General features: G+C 49.4%; 1 protein-coding gene across 2 annotated transcripts; it reads left to right on the forward strand.

The window, feature by feature from the left end:
• The first annotated feature begins 114 nt into the window (after positions 1–114).
• Positions 115–17610, forward strand: CCNB3 (cyclin B3). 2 transcript variants are annotated; one of them, XM_028715395.2, is made up of 12 exons: positions 115–255; positions 712–823; positions 1564–1641; positions 1890–1996; positions 2936–3095; positions 5619–5711; positions 6075–6167; positions 6962–7099; positions 7541–7696; positions 14830–14979; positions 15202–15332; positions 17277–17610. In XM_028715395.2, exons 2-12 carry the CDS (start codon positions 746–748, stop codon positions 17344–17346), a joined length of 1254 nt encoding a protein of 417 aa, XP_028571228.2. In that variant the 5' UTR covers positions 115–255; positions 712–745; the 3' UTR covers positions 17347–17610. The 2 variants fall into 2 exon arrangements, with proteins under 2 accessions (XP_028571228.2, XP_028571227.2); XM_028715394.2 differs by lacking the exon at positions 115–255 and adding an exon at positions 315–529.
• The last annotated feature ends 3089 nt before the right edge of the window (positions 17611–20699 follow it).

The raw sequence follows: 20699 nt of genomic DNA on the forward strand, positions 1-20699 counted from the left end.
GTTTCCATTCATCCCCGCCCCACGAAGACGAAGCTCCGCTCGTTCCTATTGGTTGCCAGAGCCGGATTTTTTAAAAATTCTAAAATAATCCTGCACGCCCCGCCCACTCTGGATAACGTCCGCAGGCATTTTCTGCTCTCAGATTGGCTGCTGTGGGGGCCAATCGGAGGCCGCCATTCCACGCACGTCGCATGTTTAAAAACGCATTTTTGTGCAGTGGAAGAAGCGAAGCAGCAGCAAAAAAAGCAAAAGCAGGTACGTAAACCAGGTGATCTGGTCTGGGTCCCTCGGGAGGTAAGCCTTTCCCCGCTGGATTCCTGTGGGGGCAAGGATCCCCGTCCAATTTTCACCCTGGGAGTTGGATATGAGTCCGCCCCCACCGCCGCTGCGTCTGGATGCCCAAGGCACGCCTTGCCATTGCGGCTCTGCGGGCAACCCCCCTTGAACTCTTCAGCGTCCTTCTTGACCACGCATTGTTTCAGGGTGCCCAGCTGTTACCAGGTCTTTCCTCTCGGGACTCCCCTGCCCTGTAAGCCAAGCAGTCGCTCAGCCGCTGTTCCTCGTCCTTGCGCCCGTGGGGCAAAACTAGGTTTGCTGGGCTCTCCGCTCCTGGGCCGGGGGGCGGGGGGGGCGGCGGCGGCAGGAAGTCCCCTCTGGGGTGTTGCCCTCCAAGATGTTAGCATTTAAACCTCCATTCTTCCGCATCCCCAGGTTTCTTTGGGGAGATTGGCTTCTAGTGGGGAAGATGCCACGTCCGCGCAACTTCGTGCCGTCCCAAGTGGACGGAGCAACTGCGGGTGCGGATAATGCCGAAGCGGAGCAGGTGAGTTTAGGAGGAGGGAGGCCTCGTCATCCACTCTCCCCACACCCCATGCTGAGGTGCTCTGCCTGTGATGAACATCCTACCACCCCAGCCTCTTGCTTGAGGGCAGGTTGCTGTGTCAAGCGATGTCTGTCTGGGACTGCTCCTGGGCAGCACCCTTCTGGGCCATTTCTGCAGTGTTGTTTTGTATGTGTGTGTTTTAATTGCATCTGTCTCACATTTTTCTCCAAGGAGTGCTAGGTGGCGTCCATGGTTCTCTCCTTCCTCATTTAATCCCCACAACAACCCTGTAGGGTAGGATAGCCTGAGAGGCAGGATCTGGACCCTGGTCCCAATCTGACACTAACCATTCTCATATTGCTGGCTATCCATTTGTTGAGAGGGGAAACCTCAGAGGTCTAAAAAGATATCAAACAAGTTCATGGAGTGGTTGTGAGTTATGAAGGGATAGGTAGAACCTCCATGTTCAAAGGCAGTGTACCACTGGTGGGCAGCAGGGGAAGGCTCTTGGCTCAAAGCCTGGCTTGTGGACTTTATGGGGGCATCTGCTTAGGAACACAGGAATGTGCCATTCTACTGATACCCTTAGCTCTGTTCCAGAGAACTGCACAGCCCTGCCTGCCTGGTCTGTGTCTGCAAGGACAAGGCTTTGGGTTTAGGGGAAGGGGTGGTTTGAGGCAGTTCAGGTGAGGGCCCTTGTTGAACACAGGCCTGTTTTGGCTAACCTCTCTTTATCTTAGGAGCTGAGCTCTCTGGCAAAGCGACCCCAACCCCTCGGGGCTTGCCGAAAGCGTCCTGCATTTGGGGATATGACCAATGTAAGTATGTGCTCTTCTTCCTGGGGGTAGGGTTGGGGTGACCCACTGCCTGTGTTGTGATGGTGCCATTAGCAACCTGCCTGCCTCTCTCACCCTCTTAACTTGTCTGGGAAGAATGGATCCTTTCCCACTGTTGTCCAGGGCTAAGAATGAATTAGCTGTGGGGCAGCCTTTCTAAAACCAGGAGGTTGCAGCCTCCATCAAAGTGGATGTGTGCAGGTAACGGCCTCTCTGCCTCTCCCCTGCAGGCCCACAAGTCATTAAAGAAGCAAGGGAAGAAGGAGGTGGCCAAGAAAGCCTCAGAGATAACAACTCTGCCGCAAGTCACAGAGAGCGACCGACACGTCGTGAAAAAGTGAGATGTTGAGCACATGTTGGGTTGGGGTGCCCCCATCTCCCCTCCCACCACTTCTGGGATCTACCCCTGTGTCATGAAAGCACAAAAAACCCTACTAAGTGGTCTGGAGCTGGTGGCACCTAGCCAGGCATCGAACAAACTGTGGCACCAGCCTCTCACGTGTCAGTGGCTTTTTCCCTATCTCTAACAAGGGGACGCGAGTGGCGCTGTGGGTAAAACCTCAGCGCCTAGGACTTGCCGATTGTCAGGTCAGCGGTTCAAATCCCCGCGGTGGGGTGCGCTCCCGTCGTTCGGTCCCAGCGCCTGCCAACCTAACAGTTCGAAAGCACCTCCGGGTGCAAGTAGATAAATAGGGACCGCTTACCAGCGGGAAGGTAAACGGCGTTCCGTGTGCTGCGCTGGCTCGCCAGATGCAGCTTGTCACGCTGGCCACGTGACCCGGAAGTGTTTGCGGACAGCGCTGGCTCCCGGCCTATAGAGTGAGATGAGCGCACAACCCTAGAGTCTGGCAAGACTGGCCCGTACGGGCAGGGGTACCTTTACCTTTACCTTTAACAAGGAGAATGGATCGCATTGATGGCTGCACCACCTGCTTAGGAGAGGCTTCTCTCTGCCTCTGCTAGCCTGGTCTATGTTTACTGAAGAATATATAGCATCTTTCCTCCCTGTTCCATCACAGATGCCTACAAATATTGGGGTTTCATTTCCCATCCCCCAAAATCTCTCTATTTTCTCAGTTGGAATCATTATCCTATCCAGGTAAGGAAGGGATCAGTGGTTAGAGCACTCGCTGCCCATGCAGAAGGCTCTTTTAATACTGGGAGTCATGCCTGTCCCTCATGGCTAACTGAGGTCCTTCGGGTGAGGCATCCCACCCCAGCCAAGCAGTCCTAATGTCCCATTACAGCTCTGAACTATCCCTCTGTCCCCTTCCAGGTCTCTAAGCAAAGCTGCCTCTGAGGAAGCACCACCAAACTCTGACCAATTTGCTAAGAAGGGTCCGATTCAGGACAAAGAAGAGGAGATGGACCATTCCCTGACATCGGTGGATCAAGTGGCGTCGGCACTGAACCCCACTTGCTCTGAGACAATGGAGGTGTGTCTTGATCAATGGCAACTAGCCACAATGGCTGTGCTCTGCATCCATGGCTGGAGGCAGCAAGACTTCCAAATACCAGCTTCTGGAAATTGCAGGAGGGGAGAGTGTTGCTCTTGTGCTTTCGTACTGCCTGAGGGCAACTGGTTGGTCCTGCCTTTAGGGTAACTGGTTGACCACTGAGAACAGGAACTTAAAACTCAGGACAGAGGTGCTCTTGGTCAGTCAGAAAGCAGAACAGGGAATAAGGGTTCAGCTTGTCCTGGATGGGGTCACACTCCCCCTGAAGATGCAGGCTTGCACTTTGGGAGTGCTCCAAGACTCAGGTGTCCGGGGTGGACAGGAGTGCATTTGCACTAGTGCACCAGCTGCGCCCATTCCTGGAGAAGTCTGATATGGCCACAGTGACACATGCCTTAGCTATATCCCTTCTGGTCTACTGTAACACTCTATATGGGGCTGCCTTTGAAAAGGGTTCAGGAACTCCAACTGGCTGTTTTAATTCAATTAATGTTCTCAGATGCAGGAACAAAGTCTTTTGCATGGTAAATCCATTAAGTCCTGTAGCTTCCAGAATCACAGCTTCAATTTTAACAAAAATCATTTTCAACATTTTCTTCAAATCCTTATGTATCACATCCCAGGCTTTCTTAATAATTTTACATTGCCACCACATATGGTAGCCTCTCATACGCTTTACCGGCCTTTTCTGCTTCATCTCCATCACCGTCAAAACTTCCCAAATCAATTCACACAAGGTATCATTTTTATTATAGACCAACCTTACTTTCCCTTGTATTTTCTTCAAACCTCGCACCCCAGCCTTTCCAACCTTAATAGTTTGTGCATTCACCTCTCTAAGTTGCCCCACAGCCTCTGACAGTAATTTCGTATTCTCCCAAACTTGAAAAGCTGCCTAAATTCTTAAATTCTAAAAGCAAGTCAACTACGCTGTTTAGTTTCAGCATTGAAATTTTTGCTTCTGGCATTTCTGGTTCAAGATGGGGGCGGGGTGAGTTCTTTCCCCTTATCCCAGCTTCCTTTCCGAGATTAAATTCCAAAACAAAAAGTTCTTTCCCACCAAGGACAGTTTTCTTTTAACTTTGTCAGTACTTTGTCAAGGCCATTTAACTAGATTCAGTAAAATAGCCCAGTACATTCAGCCTCCTCCCCCCCGCCTTCCACTTTAGTCACAAAAATGAATTTTAGCAGATTTAACAATTATATATCTCCTTAATATCCATTCATATCAAAATAGTTTTGAATTACCAGTATACATAAAACTGATTCATTCTAAAAATTAATTCAGGCTAGTATTTGCAGTGAATATTACAGTCCTTTTTTATTTTCTTAAACAAATCCACAATTATTCTGTTAGGTTAGATGTCTTCAACACTCTGAGGGCTCAAAGACTTCTTTACCAAAGATAGCGTAGGTTTAGAGGATAAGTCCAGTCTTTGAGATTGATGTAAGCAAAAGCAACATGCATTCTTTTAGTTCTAATAATTCATTAGTTATCTTCCAAAATGAGTTTCATTCACACTTCATTTGCATATATTTCGTGCCTATAGCACCAGTAATGGGAGTGGACTTCTTTTTTTCACTCCCAGTTTTTTGTGAGATTGTCCAAATTAATCAGTTTTTCTTCACCTTCCAAGCGGTTCAGTGTCTGGAATGTTGGCAGCTTGTGGCTGGATTCAGTGGTTTTGCATTCCATAGAGCTGCGCTAGTGCTTAGCCCGTCGGCTCCTTTGGCTCCCCCCCCCAAACTCTCCGTTCCTTTTGGGACAGAGGCAGAGAACGGACAATCTGCGGGGCCTCCGTGAGGCTGCAGGACCCCGAGGCACCCCAATGCTCCTCTTGGGGTTTTGGAGGGAGGTGCGTCACCCTCGCGCTCTTCCCCTCGCTCTACGAAGCCGAATCTGACGGGGCCATCAGAACACAGGAAGTTGCCTTATAATGAGTCAAACCATTGGTCCATTCAGCTCAGTATTTTCTACACTGACTGGCAGCAGCTTTCGTGGGTTTCAGGCAGGGGACATTCACAGCCCTATTCTGAAATGCCATTTGGAATTGAACCTTGGCTGCCCCTGAGCTGCTATCCTTTCCTGTCTGCTGGATGGCTTTAGGCATCTGCTCAGAAGCTTGTCACATAACAAAGGTCATGCAATGGGCCTTGTGGCTCTGTGCACCCCACACCTCTGTTCAGTTCTGCCTGCATCCAGAGCCTGTGGACCTCCCCTGCATTTAAGCCCATGTCTACAGACTCAGCTGCAAGTTACTACAATTAGAAGCCCGCCAGCCCCACATTGCTATGAGCACTTAGGGGGGAAGACTGGTGAAGGGCTGTAGCTCAGGAGTAGAGCTTCTGTGTACATCCAAAGGGTAGAGCTGAACTAAGTTCTCTGAAGCTGGTTTTATTTCCTCTAAGTAGAAAATAAAGCAGTTTGAAGCCTGGAATGTGTTTCTCTCCCCCTCCCCTCTCTCTGTTTCTATATTTATACACTCATACTTTGATGTGCAGGTCATGCCAGTCGACAACAATGGCCAGCCGGGTGAACCTTACACCAACTGTGAATATGCCTTGGACATCTTTATGTACATGCGGGAACGTGAGGTAGTGTGGGGATGAGAGCTGGGGGGGTCGGTGTGCTTTCCTTACTCCACAGCTCAGCCCCCTGGAGCAAAGGAAGCTGACCAGGGGGTGCATGAGTTGAAACTGCCAATATTGGGGAGGTTATACCATCAAAGGCAGTGTGCCTCTGCGTAATTCCAGTTTCTGCGAATCCAAAAAGAAGCCATAGTCGGATGCAAATTCTGGCACCACCTATGTGCCAATTGCTTTGACTTTTTGCTTGGTCCTAGAACAAGGGCTGTTCTTTGGTAGTTCTCTTCCCTGTGGAAGTTTTGAGTGGCTGCTGGGGGTGGGCAGGGGCACCTTGCTGGCACAGCTCCTTCTCACCTATTCTCTCCTTTGCAGGAGAGGTACTTGCTCCCAGACTACATGAAGGATCAGCCTGACATCACCACAGATATGCGGGCCATCTTGGTGGACTGGATGGTGGAAGTGCAGGTGGGTGTCAGAATGGTAGAGTTGGAAGGGTTCTCCAAGAGCCCTCTAGTCATAGTTTAGGGAAGTTTTTAATATTTAATGCCGTATTGTTTTTAACACTTGATTGGGAACCGCCCAGAGTGGCTGGGGAAACTCAGCCAGATGGGCGGGGTATAAATAATAAATTATTATAAGTCCAACCCCCTACAATGCTGCCTGTGTAGGTGGCATCCACCCACCCATCCAAGCGACACAATTCATCTCCCCCTGCTTGTGACAGCCTAGTTGGGCAAGGAAGAAAGCTGTAGGTGGACTGTTAGCAATGAAGGAAATAGCAAAAGGTCTTCTTGGGACTCAGTGATTCATTTTCCATGGAGGGAGTTGTCCGCAGCTGCAGTGTAGGATGGAAGCCAGTCCATCCTCTGGCACTCTTCCTGCAACATTGTCCGTTGACCCTGAAGTTCTTGGTCATTGGATCGGAGCACTGCAATGTGGAGCAGAAGGTGGGAGCAAGTTCAAATCCTGTTCCTGGTGGGAACTATGCTGGGGATTCGCAGCTCAGGGGCAGAGCTGCTGCAGCTGCTGCTGCTGCTACATACAGGGGGCCCAAACTGAAAGAAACCCTTTTCTGCCCAAGAGCCATGCTGGGTATAGACCAGCTACCTGCTTTTGTTTTTTGCCTCTTAGCATCCTGGCAGGACCAGCTTGCCTTTAAAAATAACACAGCCCTCAAGTTTCTATCCTTTAGGACTTCAGTTAGGGTTAGGAAGTCTTTGAGCAATGTGTAACCTGGCTTATTTTGCCTCCCTCTTCAGGAGAACTTTGAGCTCAATCATGAGACACTTTACTTGGCGGTCAAGCTGTTGGACCACTTTTTGGCGAAAGAGACCACCATGCGAGACAGACTGCAGCTCATTGGCTCCACAGCCATCCTCGTTGCCGCCAAGTTCGAGGTTAGCCCAAGCAGCAAGCCACCATGATGCATGCCTTAGTCACCTCCCTTCTGAACTACTGTAGCATGCCCACTGTAGGGCTGCCTTTGAAAAGTGCTTGGAAACATCAGCTAGCCCATATTGGGGATGCGGGATGGGGCCTTCTTGGTGGTGGCTCCTCTCAGACAACTTAGAAGCTCTGTCCCTAGAGAAGCCAGACTGGCTCCTTCCTTGCTGTCCTTCCACAGGCAGGTGAAGACCTTCTTGTTCCAACAAGCTTTGGGGAACTGACTGCTTTTAAGGAAAGGACTGGCACTGTGTTGGTTTTTTGTAGAGTTTTAATATATTTTTTGAGTGTGTGTGTGTAGTTCTATCAGTGTTTAGTCGTTTTTTAATGATTGTTTAAAGGATGTGGCAGGAACCACTCCTTCCCCACCCAATCCTTCCTCTCTCTCCCTGCAGGAGCGCTGCAAACCCTGCGTGGATGACTTTCTGTACATCTGTGATGATGCATACGATAGAAAGGCGCTCCTCTGCACTGAAAAGAGTATCTTGATAGCGCTCAAGTATGACATCAACATCCCCATCGCTTACCGCTTCCTCCGGCAATATGCCAAGGTCAGTAGCAACCCTCTGTCTTGGCCCCTGTGTTTGTGAAACGTTACCTGGGCCTTTTCTTGTCGGCTAGGCCATCATCAGAAGATCCTAGGTTCAATCCTCAGTGGCATCTCCTGGTAGGGGTATGAATGTCCCCTGCCTGAAGCCCAGGAGAGCTGCTGCCAGTCAGTGCAGGTAGTACTGAGCTAGATAGACCGATGGTCTGGCTCGTAAGGCAGCTTCCTATATGAGGCTCATAACAGCGACTGACACAAAAGGTGTATTTGCTGTTAGGATCCCATTTGGATTTGAATGATCTGAGTCCTCCTTTGAGATAGATAGATAGATAGTTTTCTCAATGTATTTTTATTAAAAAAAATTCTTGGTTACAAAAGTATGAGCAGTGTCTTTCATTTGTTGAGACATTAGTGTTACATTAGGAAGAAAAGAGAAAGAGGTGGAGGGGGGAATGGAGAGTTGGGGTGGGGTCGGGTGGCAATGTTTCTATTTTACTTAATGTATGTGTTCTCTGCTACAGTGGTGCCTCGCAAGACGAAATTAATTCGTTCCGCAAGTCTCTTCGTCTTGCGAGTTTTTCATCTTGCGATGCACGGTTTCCCATAGGAATGCATTGAAAATCAATTAATGCGTTCCTATGGAAACCGCCTTCAGACCAGGTCCGGGGACAGTCTGTCCCCCGACCTCTTCTGAAGGCTGGAGGGGGGGGGGACAAGGGCTTTTCTTCCCACCCCCAGCATTTTAAAAAACCCCGGGACAGCGGAGGACTTCTCCGCTGTCCGGGGCGATCTTAAAATGCTGGCGGGCGGCATTTTAAAATCGCCCCGGGACAGCGGAGGACTTCTCCGCTGTCCGGGGCGATTTAAAAGCCCCTGGGAAGGCAGGCAGGGGGGACAAAGACTTTTGCCCCCCCGCCAGCCTTCAGAAGAGGTCCAGGACCTCTTCTGAAGGCGGGCGGGGGGCGAAAGTCTTTGCCCCCCCCCCCCGCCTTCAAAAGCTGTCCTGGACAGGCTTCGCGGACCTCTCCGCAAGCAGCGGGAGCGCTCCCGCTGCTTGTGGAGAGTTGCCAGCATGCTGAAGCCTGCGCGCGCTGAGATCAGCGCGCCCAGGCTTCGCGGCCCCGCCGCCCGGCTTCGGAGCATCGTTCCGAAGCCCGGCGGCGGGGGGAGGTGTTCCCGCCCCACCGCCCGGCTTCGGAGCATCGTTCCAAAGCCGGGCGGCGGGTGGAGGTGTTTCCGCCCCGCCGCCCGGCTTCGGAGGAGCCTTCCGAAGCCGGGCGGCGGGAGGAGGTGTTCCCGCCCTACCACCCGGCTTCGGAGGAGCCTTCCGAAGCCGGGTGGCAGGAGGAGGTGTCCCCGCCCCGCCGCCAGGCTTCGGAGGAGGTCCGAGGACAGTGGGGAAGACGCGCTGCGCTTCCCCGCTGTCCCGGAGATTTCCCTATGGGCTGTCGTCTTGCGAAGCAAGCCCATAGGGAAATTCATTTTGCGAAGCGCCTCCAAAACGGAAAACCCTTTCGTCTAGCGGGTTTTCCGTCTTGCGAGGCGTTCGTCTTGCGGGGCGCCACTGTATTCGCTTATGTTCCTTTGGTTGTGAGAGAAGTTGGGGTTGGCCTAGGGTGTGGTTGTTCATTTGTGATTGGCTGTGGTGATCTTCGTTTTCATGTGTGAGTGGATGGGTGTTTTGGATCAGGTTAGCCATATTGATTTGTATGCTGTTGGTGGATTTTTGTCGTCGTCTTGTTGGGATGTGTATGTGATAAAGGGGAGTCATACCGGGGTGAAGGCGTCTTCTTCTATTTGTCCCCGTGTCAGTTTCAGTTTATTGGTTAATTTTTCTAGTAGGGCTGTTTCCCATACTATTTGGTACCATTGGTCCATGCTTACTCCTGACAGGTCTCTCCAGTGTCTGGTTATGATGTTTCTGGCTGCTGAAAGTAGGTGGGTTATGAGTTCTTTGTGGTGTAAATGGGCATTGTTGTCTTGGAAGATGTTTAGTAGGGCCAATTCTGGGGTGATGTCTAATACTTGCTTAGTTATCTTACATATTTGTCGTATGGCTGTTGTCCAGCATTTAGGTGAGGGTCCTGGGCATATTAGCACTAGTTTTCTTGGTACCACCTTTAGGTGAGCTTCAGAGTGAGTTCTTTCCTTTTCGTTGATATGGATTTAAAGGGGGGTTTAGACCATATTCTGTTCCACTGGGTGGGGTTAATCTCATAGCCTATGTCTTCCTCCCATTGTTTTTTAATTGCGTCTGGGGGTTCGTGGGATTTTGGAATGGTATTTTGTATATTGCGGATACCATCCCTTTGTTGTTAGGGGAGGAGGTTTCCAAAGGTTGTCAGGGGCCTAGTTGCTGCTGATTTTACTACTGGATTGAGAGGGCATGTAATTGGTGGTGTGTTAACCAGGGCATTTGGGTGTCTTCAAGTTTGTCCTGTATTTCTTGTGTTGGCAAAGGCTTGTTATTTTTATAGAAGTCTATTAAGCGATATAAGCTTTGGTTTGCCAGGTTTTTATCTGGAGGTTTTGTGCTGTGTGGTGGAATAATGGGTGGTGTGCCAGGGGAATTAGTGGGGATGGGGTTGAGGATAGTTTGCCTATTTCTGCTTTCCATGCTTTGAGCATGGTCTGTGTGTACCTGTTAAGTGTTGTGGGAATTTTCCATAGTTTGTTTGGGAGGAGTGGGTATGCTGTGGTGCAGGTATTTTCAATTGTGTCCCTCTCTAGGTGTATCCATTGTTTTGTCTCATCTTCTGGTATATATGGGATTATATGGCGTATTTGGTTGGCAGTGTAATATGCTTCTATGTTGGGGATTCTCCATCCTTCTGAGGAGGGGATGTGCAGGTATTTGGGGCTTATTCTTGGTTTTTTATGTGAGAATATAAATGAGTGTAGTTTTTGTCTGCCATTTGCGGAGTTGGGTTGGGGGAATCCAGATTGGGAGGGTTTGTTTTTTTGTTTTTTTTAAGATATTTATTCAAGTTTTACAAAATAAAAAACATAAGTTTACAACATAGAAAGAATTATAACAACCATTAACACACTAACATTAATACAACAGTTAACGAACTAAAAAAACACACATAGAAAAAAGAATAAAAAAGGGTACAAAATGCAGAAAAATAGGAAAAAAACAGGCAGTTGAAAAAGAAATTTAAAAAGAGAGAGAAAAATATCCATTTTTCAATATCTTTGGACTCATTTACTTGTTTCCTTGACCTCCTCCCCTTTTTGTATTCCCATTCACAAAAACATTTCAGCAAATCCTTACCCTCTTTCAGCCATCTTTACTCTATATCTTAACCTATTATAACTATATATTTCCATTTATTATCAATCCATATTTGCATATTCTTATTAATCTTAATACCAATACCCCTTATTTTCAATCCAACATCATTTTAACATTCATTAATTTTACAGTATTTCTGCAAATAGTCTTTAAATTTCTTCCAGTCTTCTTCCACCAACTCTTCTCCCTGGTCTCGGATTCTGCCAGTCATTTCTGCCAATTCCATATACTCAATCACCTTCGTCTGCCACTCTTCCAGTGTGGGTAGATCTTGTGTCTTCCAATACTTTGCAATCAGTATTCTTGCTGCTGTTGTTTGCATACATAAAGAAAGTTCTATCCTTCTTTGGCACCAATTGGCCGACTATGCCCAGGAGAAAGGCCTCTGGTTTCTTCAGGAAGGTATATTTAAATACCTTTTTCATTTCATTATAGATCATCTCCCAGAAAGCCTTAATCTTTGGGCACGTCCACCAAAGGTGAAAGAATGTACCTTCAGTTTCTTTACATTTCCAGCATTTATTATCGGGCAAATGATAGATTTTTGCAAGCTTGACTGGTGTCATATACCACCTGTAAATCATTTTCATAATATTCTCTCTTAAGGCATTGCATGCCGTGAATTTCATACCTGTGGTCCACAACTGTTCCCAGTCAGCAAACATAATGTTATATCCAAAGTCCTGTGCCCATTTAATCATAGCAGATTTAACCGTTTCATCCTGAGTGTTCCATTTTAACAGCAAGTCAGATTGGGAGGGTTTGGAATAGGTAGGTTAGTTTTGGGAGGGTGATCATTTTGATCATGGCTATTTTGTCTGAGAGAGTGAAGTTCATGTTGTTCCATCTCTTTAGCTCTTTGTTAATTGTCACCACAGGGGCTTGTAGTTGTGGAGGTATAATTTATTGAGGTTTCTGGTTATTTGTAGCCCCAAGGCCTCTGAACTTGGTGTAGTTTTATCTTGGTGGCGTTGGTGAGTTCTTTTTGGGTGTGAGGAGGGGTATTGAAGCACATAGCTTCTGACTTTGCAAAATTTACCTGTAGGCCCGATACTGTTGCAAATGTGTTGAGTTCCTGATTAGGGATGTTGCTGTGCTTATGGCATCTGGTGTTGTGACCATTAGGTCGTCTGCGAAGAGCCCTAATTTATAGGTTCTGCCTTTTATTTCCACTTCCTTGATGTCTGTGGCTGCTCAGATTTGGATTGCTAAAGGTTCCAGGGCCAGGATAAATAAGAAGGGAGACAATGGGCATCCTTGTTTTGTGCCTCTTTGGATTGCTATACAGTGGTACCTCGGGTTACATACACTTCAGGTTACATATGCTTCAGGTTACAGACTCCGCTAACCCAGAAATAGTACCTCGGGTTAAGAAAAAGAAGAATTTTGCTTCAGGGTGAGATCAGAAATTGTGCTCTGGCGGCGCGGTGACAGCGGGAGGCCCCATTAGCTAAAGTGGTGCTTCAGGTTAAGAACAGTTTCAGGTTAAGAACGGACCTCCGGAATGAATTAAGCACTTAACCCAAGATACCACTGTATTATTAGAGTCCATATTGTTAGTTCTGCATTTTCCTGAGGCTTGGGAGTATATTTTGTAGGAAGTTGGGGCCAAACTTCATGTTAATTAAGTCTAAGCAATCAAAAGCTTTGAGGATGTCTAGCGACATAACTGTCAGTGGGAGTTTAGTTGCCTTGCTGTGTTCAATCAGGTTCAGTAATTTTCTGATGGGGTCTGTTATATTGCGGCCAGGGACAAAGCCAGTCTGGTCTGGAACTATTGTGTAGGAAGATTTTTAGGCGGTTGGCTAAGATTGATGTAAATATCTTGTAGTCTTAGTTTATTAATGAGATTGGGCGATATAATTCTACTTTGAGACTGTCTTTCAGAGGTTTTGGGATGGAAACTATTTTGGATTACGTCCAGGTTTAAAAACTAAAAGGGACTAAAAAAATCTGTACCCCTTTCTTTTCAAAAAAATAGAAATGAGGGTGGAAAATAGAAAATGAGATAAAAATAAAAACGAAATGCAGAAAATAGGGAAAAATAAATTAGAGGGGCAGATTGGGTTGGAGTGGCAATCCCAGGGAGCGGCCTGCAATGGATCAGAGCTCTCTTCTGGGCACCACCATTTTTATTTTTAAAGGAAGGGTTTGAGGTAGAAATAAAAAAAAAGATAAAGTTGTTTTTTTAAATAAATGTAAAAATAAAAATTGAGAGGTGGAAAAAGTGGGGAAGAAAAAGGGGGTTGTCTTTAAAAGGAGAGAGAGAGAATACTAAGGGGGGGATTAAAAATATTTGAAAATAGATTAAAAATAGTGATGATATCGGAGCTCCAGATGGCCAGGTGCTCTTGGTCCCGGCTCGGTCAAGGTTGCTGGGGGGGTGGGCTGCGGTTTGCTCTGGGCACCCCCGGTTCCTCTCCGGTATCGGCGCTGGCAGCGCTGGCAGCGGCAGTTCCAGCAGCCCAGGAGCCAGCCAGGTAGTGTTGTATGTTCTGGCTGGCTTCAGGAGCTGCCTGCTGCCATGGCGTCTGCCATGCTGCCTTCTGAGTCCTGCTTTGGTGAATCACCCCTCCTTCCATGGGTGGGATGTTTTAAAAAATATTAGTGGGTTTTAGGTTTTGTTGGCTTCGCACTGGTTTTAAGGTAAGTCACTTTGAGTTACTTTTCTTTAAAAGTAAAAATAAAGTGACATTATTATTATTATTATTATTATTTTTAATAATAATAATAATATTGATAATGATAATGGCCTTAGTTTGTCTTGGGTGGTTTCTTTCTGTCTTTGATCAGGGTGCTAGAATCTGTGAGGGAGAGGAATTTGGCTTCTGTGGCTGCTAGAGCTGGCAGGTCTTGTTCCTCCAGCGCACAGGCTGGAGAGATCCACCTCAGGCAGCCTCCTTGTTGGGGGCACATGAAAGGTTAGCTAAGCCCCACAGGTTGCTGTGAATCTAGGCTATACAGGCCATAGCTCAGTGGTGGAGTGTCTGCTTTGCATGCAGAGGTTCCCAGGTTCAATCCCCGCTAGCATCTGGTAGGGTAAGTGTAAGCAGTACAGTGGTGCCCCGCAAGACGAATGCCTCGCAAGATGGAAAACCCGCTAGACGAAAGGGTTTTCCGTTTCTGAGTTGCTTCGCAAGACGATTTTCCCTATGGGCTTGCTTCGCAAGACGAAACGTCTTGCTAGTCTTGCGATTTTTTTCCCCGCTCGCCCCCCCCTTTTTCTAAGCCGCTAAGCCGCTAATAGCCTTTTAGCAGCTTAGCCGCTAATCCTTTAATAGCCGCTAAACCGCTAATAGCGCTAATCCGCTTAGCCGCTAATAGGGTTGCTTCGCAAGACGAAAAAACTGCTAGACGAAGAGAATCGCGGAACGGATTCTTTTCATCTTGCGAGGCACCACTGTACACTGTAAGCAGTACTGTGTTAGACTGAGGGTCAGCATAAGGCAGTTTCCTGTTCCATGGCTCATAACAGTGACAGCTACCAAAGGCACATTTGATAGTCCCTTCTGACCGCTGCAGACTCTTTGCTGCAGACTGCTGCATAGCTGTCAACTTACAGATTTGAAAATAAGGGACCAGCAGCCTAGAAAATAAGGGATCGGCAGCCAAAATAAGGTATTTTCCGGACACAGGTATGTTCAGCTTCTGAGCCCCTCCAAGCCAGAGGCAGAAAGCCCAGCCAGCAGCCAAACGAAGCCTCATCTGTAAGGGACAGCAGCGGGACATGGCACTGGGATAAGGGACTGTCCTGCCAAATAAGGGACGCTGGACAGCTATGGACTGCTGTGACCTCTTCTCACAATGGCTTCCTCCTTTCTCACTCTCCATCTCTGCAGTGCGCACAGGTCAACATGGAGACTCTGACGCTGGCTCGCTTCATCTGCGAGCTCACCCTACAGGATTACGACTTCGTACAGGAAAGCGCCTCTCAGCTGGCTTCCGCCTGCCTTTTTTTGGCACTCAGGATGAAAGAGCTCGGGGGCTGGGTGAGTGGGTGGCCTTGGAGCAGTGGCAGGGAGGGCAGGGCCTTGCAGCTGGTGGCTCCTGAACCTGGCAAAGAGGCTGAGGCCCTCAAAGCAGGGCTCCCTTTGGGTGGGACAGCCAGAACCAAGTCACAAAGCTGCTAGAGGAGCCTCCGGTTGTGTGAATCCTCAGGCATATCAGGGTAGGGCAAAGAGGCCCCTTACTCACTCACTCTCTTCCAACAGGGTCCCACACTAGAACGTTACAGTGGCTACAAAGATAAAGAGCTTTACCCTCTGGTGAAGAAACTCAACTTCATGCTGACCTACAAGCACGATGAACGACTCAATACTGTGCACAGCAAGTACTCCCACCGGTAGGGCTTTTTCTTTCTGCCCCCTGAGCCGCAAAAAAAAATCTGTGCTTAAGCAGAATCCTTACTTGGCTACTCTCAGTGCTGGCAACCAGGGCCATTATCCCACTTTTGCCTTGTCTCCAAGGAAGGAGAACTGTTGGAGGAAGGAGGGTGGGCTTGGAAAAGGCAGGCTGTAGAAATATTGTTATTGTACACGTCACCTTTTCTGATAGGGCCTCAAGGCAGCTTACAGCTTAAAAAAAGAAGCAGCTAAAAACATGGAGTTGTGTGTTTTGGGGGGAATTGTTAGAAAACAACTAAACAATAATAGGATTAAAACTAGATAGATGTATAAAATATGTACGCCCTTTCCTTAAAAGCAGTGAGTTCCCCAAAACTTGTTGGAACAAAGAAGTCTTCACCTGCCGGTAGAAGGAGAGCAAGGAGGGAACCAGTCTGGCTTCTCTAGGGAGGGAGTGTCACAAAACTGTGGTGACTTTGTTCTTTTAAAATCTGGAGAGACAAGTGATATTCCGTGTTCTATAGGACTTTCAGCAAGACACGTTGGAGACCAGATCTGGCTTTACACACCTTTCATGTAACATTTATTTCATATAATCAAGCATACATGACTATCTTGGTACCAAGAGGTTCATCCATACTCACACAGCCCTTCATTTAGGTTATTCATGCCTTCGCAAGAGCTGTGGGTTTTGGGTTGTAGCGATTGTCCCAGCAACACTGAGGGCATTCAAAGTGGTCCTTTTTATAGTCTTTTTCCCATTGCTGTCCATGGGTTGTCTGCAGAAGGGCTGTCTCCACCGCTCTTCTCCTGTTCTCCCCCTGGACCATCATGAAAAAAACCCTTCTCAGTCATACTTCAGAGCAGGCAAACAGTATGTTCCGGACCTTTATCTCATGTCCGTGGCCCACTGCCAGTTCCTCCCTGTTTTTGTTTGAGGCCTTTTGCTTTCAGTAAACAACACCGTCATACATTCTTCTTTGATAAAACTAGTTTCTCGCTTCGCTTGCCGGCATATCATGCTCTGCAAATTCTCCATTTTCTTTTGGGCTTAACATACTACACACTCATGACAGGAGACAATTCCCTAAGGTGTCTGGGAGCAGCCACCACCAAGAAGGCCCTCTCCCACACCAAGCATGCCTGGGCGGGTTGTGGGATGGAGAGAAGGGCCTCCTCTGAAGATCTCAGAGCCCAGGCAGGTTCATATGAGGGAATACAGTCTTTCAAATAACCTGTGAGCTAAGCTGTGAAATACTGGAGTTGGCTCAGTAACATACCATATTTTTTGCTCTATAGGATGCACCCGACCATAGGACACACCTTGTTTTAGAGGGGGAGAACAAGAAAAAAAATTCTCCGCCTCTCTGCTCAGCGCCCCTTCAGCGAAGCGGCAGGAGAAACGGAGTCCCTTCCATTTCTCCTCCCGCTTGGCTGAAGGGGCGCTGCACAGCTCTCCCTCTCTGCTGAAGCCAGGAGATTCTTGCTCTCCCAGCTTCAGCAAAAGGAGCCTGAAGCCTCCGGAAAGCAGTGGGAACTCACGCTGCGCTCTGAAGGCTTCAGGCAACTATCCCTGAAGCCTGGAGAGCGAGAGGGGTCGGTGCGCACTGACCCCTCTCACTCTCCATGCTTCAGCGAAAGCAACGCAAAGCCTCCGGAGCACGGAGGGAGTGCTCCTTCTGCGCTTCGGAGGCTTCGCTTGGCTATCACTGAAGCCAAGGAGCCTGCATTCACTCCATAGGACGCGCACACATTTCCCCTCAATTTTTGGAGGGGAAAAGTGCGTCCTATAGAGCGAAAAATATGGTACTAAAAAATGTGGCTGTAAAAAAAACAAACTTGGAAGGTGAAGTTCCTTCTCAATTCTAAAGCTGGAACTTCAAGTTTTAAGGGTTGAAACTGCTGCTGTGACCTCCTAACAGTTCTCTCTCTCTACCTTACAGGGTCTTCTTTGAGGTGGCCAAGATACCCCCCATCAACATGAGGAAGCTGGAGGAAGCCTTGCAGAGCTAGCTCTTCCTTGGCAAGACCCAAGGAGGTGCCTTGGACGTTCTTGTACTGAGGTGCTGCAATGCTGTTTCACTGTAGATGACCTGTAAATAGACATGTACTATTAGCCCTGGAGAACCCCTCCTCTTTTTGTAACATAAATAGCAATTTAAAAAAATATATTTAAAAATGTATGGTGGGTAGTGGGGGGAAATAAAACAAATCACTTTTGCTAAGGATCGAGTTTTGTAGGAAAAGACAGAAGTTAATAAAGTGTATTCAAATGCACCTTGTTAGCAGCCTTCTGTGGGCTTGTGGCACCCCTTTCTCAGCAGAGACCAATGGGTGGTCCCATATTTGGGGTGAGGGTACACGCATGCAGAGTGTCAGTTGAATGGGACCAGGTCCTGGAAAATAGATTTTGGGGAGCTCTCATCCTCTTCTGGCCAGGCTGCTTGGACCTGTTGAGAGTTGGGAGTCTAAAGGGCTACAGGTTTCCCTATGAGCCTCTCAGCTCAAGACACTTCCTGCTATTTTGCCTGTCTGCCTTCTGGGCTACTGTGCAGCTCCATCAACAAGAGCCTGTGGCCTGTCCTGCTTCTCCCTGCAAGTGATGGGGCCTGGCTTCACCTGCCCACCCAGGGCAGCATGTCCCTGATCACCTGCATAGCCTGGTGGGATTGCAGAGAGACTATTGACTGGGGATCTTGCTACCTTCTAGCTGCTGTGAAACTGCAGCTCCCTTCAGCTTCAATAGCCATGCTCTCACACATCTCCTGTCAAACACTGCAATGTTTTGAGGCCTGGGACAATTTAGCAACAGAGCTAATTATTTGGAAGCAGGCTGGTCTCTCCTTGACTACAGGTATCCAAGTACAGGCTAGGCCAGGGGTAGGCAACCTACGGCCCGGAGGCTGGATGCGGCCCAATCACCTTCTAAATCTGGCCCGCGGATGGTCCGGGAATCAGCTTGTTTTTACATGAGTAGAATGTGTGCTTTTATTTTAAATGCATCTGGGTTATTTGTGGGGCATAGGATTCGTTCGTTTCCCCCCCTTCAAAATATAGTCCAGCCCACCATATGGTCTGAGGGACAGTGGACCGGCCCACAGCTGAAAAAGGTTGCTGACCCCTGGGCTAGGCAGTCAATTGCCGGGGCTGTTCCAGCGCCTTCCTTTCCCAATGTCAGCAGCCAGGGGTGGAGATTTGCCATCTCTCACAGAGCCCTTTCTTTAGTTCTCCTTACACGTCACCAGAGGCCAGAGGTTTTCAAGCTTTTTGAGTCCATGGCTCCCTTGAACAACTATATTCTTTCTGCAGCACCGCTGTGAGGCTCAGGAGCCATTATGTCACCCCTTGCCTGCAGAGCCAGCAGCCCCTCACCCTCCCTTGTGGAGTGTTCCCTCGGCCTCCTCTCCTTGGGAGTCCTCGCAGCTGCCGCCCCTGGTCTCTGAGCTGCGCCCCCTGCCCCAAAGAGAGATGCCTCCTCACAGGGACCTGGGAAGCACCCCTGGCCAGCCCCAGAGGCACCATTCTCCTGGGGAGCGTGAAGCCAGGGCTGCTGCAACAAAACAGCTGTGCAAGCCTTTGGGAGGCAGAGACATGAGAGGTCATCAGAGGAGGGAGGGAAGGAAATAGGGACAGAGACCAGTGTTGCCTGCAGCACCCCTGACCATCATTCAAGGTACCCCATGGTGCCATGGCACACTGGCTGAAAACCACTGGCACAGGTCATCACCCTTGCCAGGAAGCTGATCTGGTATGATTACATTTTAGCACTTGATGGACCCAGGGATTAAAGAGGTCTGGCACACACAAACTAGGCTTGTAGCACTTTATTCCCTTCTGCTTTTGAGAATGCCTCCTTCCCACTAAAAAGTGGACTAAGACTCCTGTTACTTTCCAGGGGCAAAAAAAGCCAGCAAGCCTGCCTGGATCACCATCTCTGTTGTAGTCTAGGGCAGTGTTTCCCAACCACTGTTCCGCGGCACACTAGTGTGCCGCGAGATGTTGCCTGGTGTGCCGTGGGGAAAATCCGAAAGATTATTTTTTTTTTTTGTAAAAGTCAAATTAGGTCCTAATCTATCCCTCGAGCGCCTCTTGTCCGTTATTGTGACGCATGAAGCGTGTTCCCGCCCACTCCCCGCCCTCCCTTGCTTCTCTCTCTCTCTCTCTGTGGCGTTCTCCGCCGCTTCCTGCTGGGCATGGGCAGCTCGCCTCGCGCTTCCATTCCGGCCCCTCCTTCCCCCGACTACCCCGCCGCTCCGTTCCTTTCTCTTTCTCGCGTGTCAGAGAGCGGCGGCGCGAGCGCGGCGGTTCCCTCAGGGCTGACGGAGGGCTCGAGGAGGAGGAGGCAGGACGTGGAGGCGGAGAAAGCGGCGGCGGCCACCCCCCACCTCCGGCTCGAGGCCCGCGTAGAAAGCTGAGGGGGAGAGATAGATAGAGGTGGGCGGCGGCGGCGACCACGACCAACCGCCACAGTAGTTGTAGCGGTGGCGACGGCGAGCAGGGACTCCCGCTCTCTCTCCGTCGTGTCTCTCTCTCTCTCTCTCTCCCCCGGGCCCGTCCGTTGAGTCTCCCGCGCGCCTTGGCTACAAGATGAGCATCGAGATCCCGCCGGGTCTGACTGAGCTGCTGCAGGGCTACACGGTGGAGGTGCTGCGGCACCGGCCGCCGGACCTGCTGGCCTTCGCTGCCGAGTACTTCGCCAAGCCGCGCTCTCCTTCCTGCCTCGCTTTGCTGCCTCCTCCCCCCCACCTCCAAAGCTTGGAGGTTCCCCGGCGCCGACCCGCAGGTTTGACCCCCTTCTCACACCTGTTCGCGCTCCTTGCACAGAATGGGGCGGATGGGGAGGAACGGGGCTCGCCACTGCCTCCGCTCGCCCTCCGCCGGCGGTCCCACGATTCTTGGCTTTTTGGCGGTTGGCACAGAAGGAAGGCAAGGGGGAGGGAGGAAAATTGAATCTTACACTTTCGTGCGTCCCTCCCGGCGTGACGCTGCGCGCTGACGTCACGGGGCTGTAATGGTGGTGTGCCTCGAGATTTTTTTCATGAAACAAGTGTGCCTTTGCCCAAAAAAGGTTGGGAAACACTGGTCTAGGGAAATATGCTTCTGCAGGTTACCCAGCTCCTCTTAAGAACGGATGACTGGTGCCATCTAGTGGACATTTGAGAGCTTTTGCAATCCTTAGCTGACTGAGCTCGTGATGTGCTGAAAGCCTTTACCCAGGGAGTCCAGCAGTTGTCATGGAGAGCAAGGAAGCATTTGCAACCCTGCCCCCCCCCCAGGGCTGGGTGTTGGTGCTGCCCTTTAAAGCCCTAAGTGGCCTAGGCCCAGGATACCTGCAGGAACTTCTCCACCATCGTTCAGCCCAGACA

This window comes from Podarcis muralis, chromosome Z (genome assembly GCF_964188315.1).
Source record: "Podarcis muralis chromosome Z, rPodMur119.hap1.1, whole genome shotgun sequence".
Taxonomy (NCBI): Eukaryota; Metazoa; Chordata; class Lepidosauria; order Squamata; family Lacertidae; genus Podarcis; species Podarcis muralis.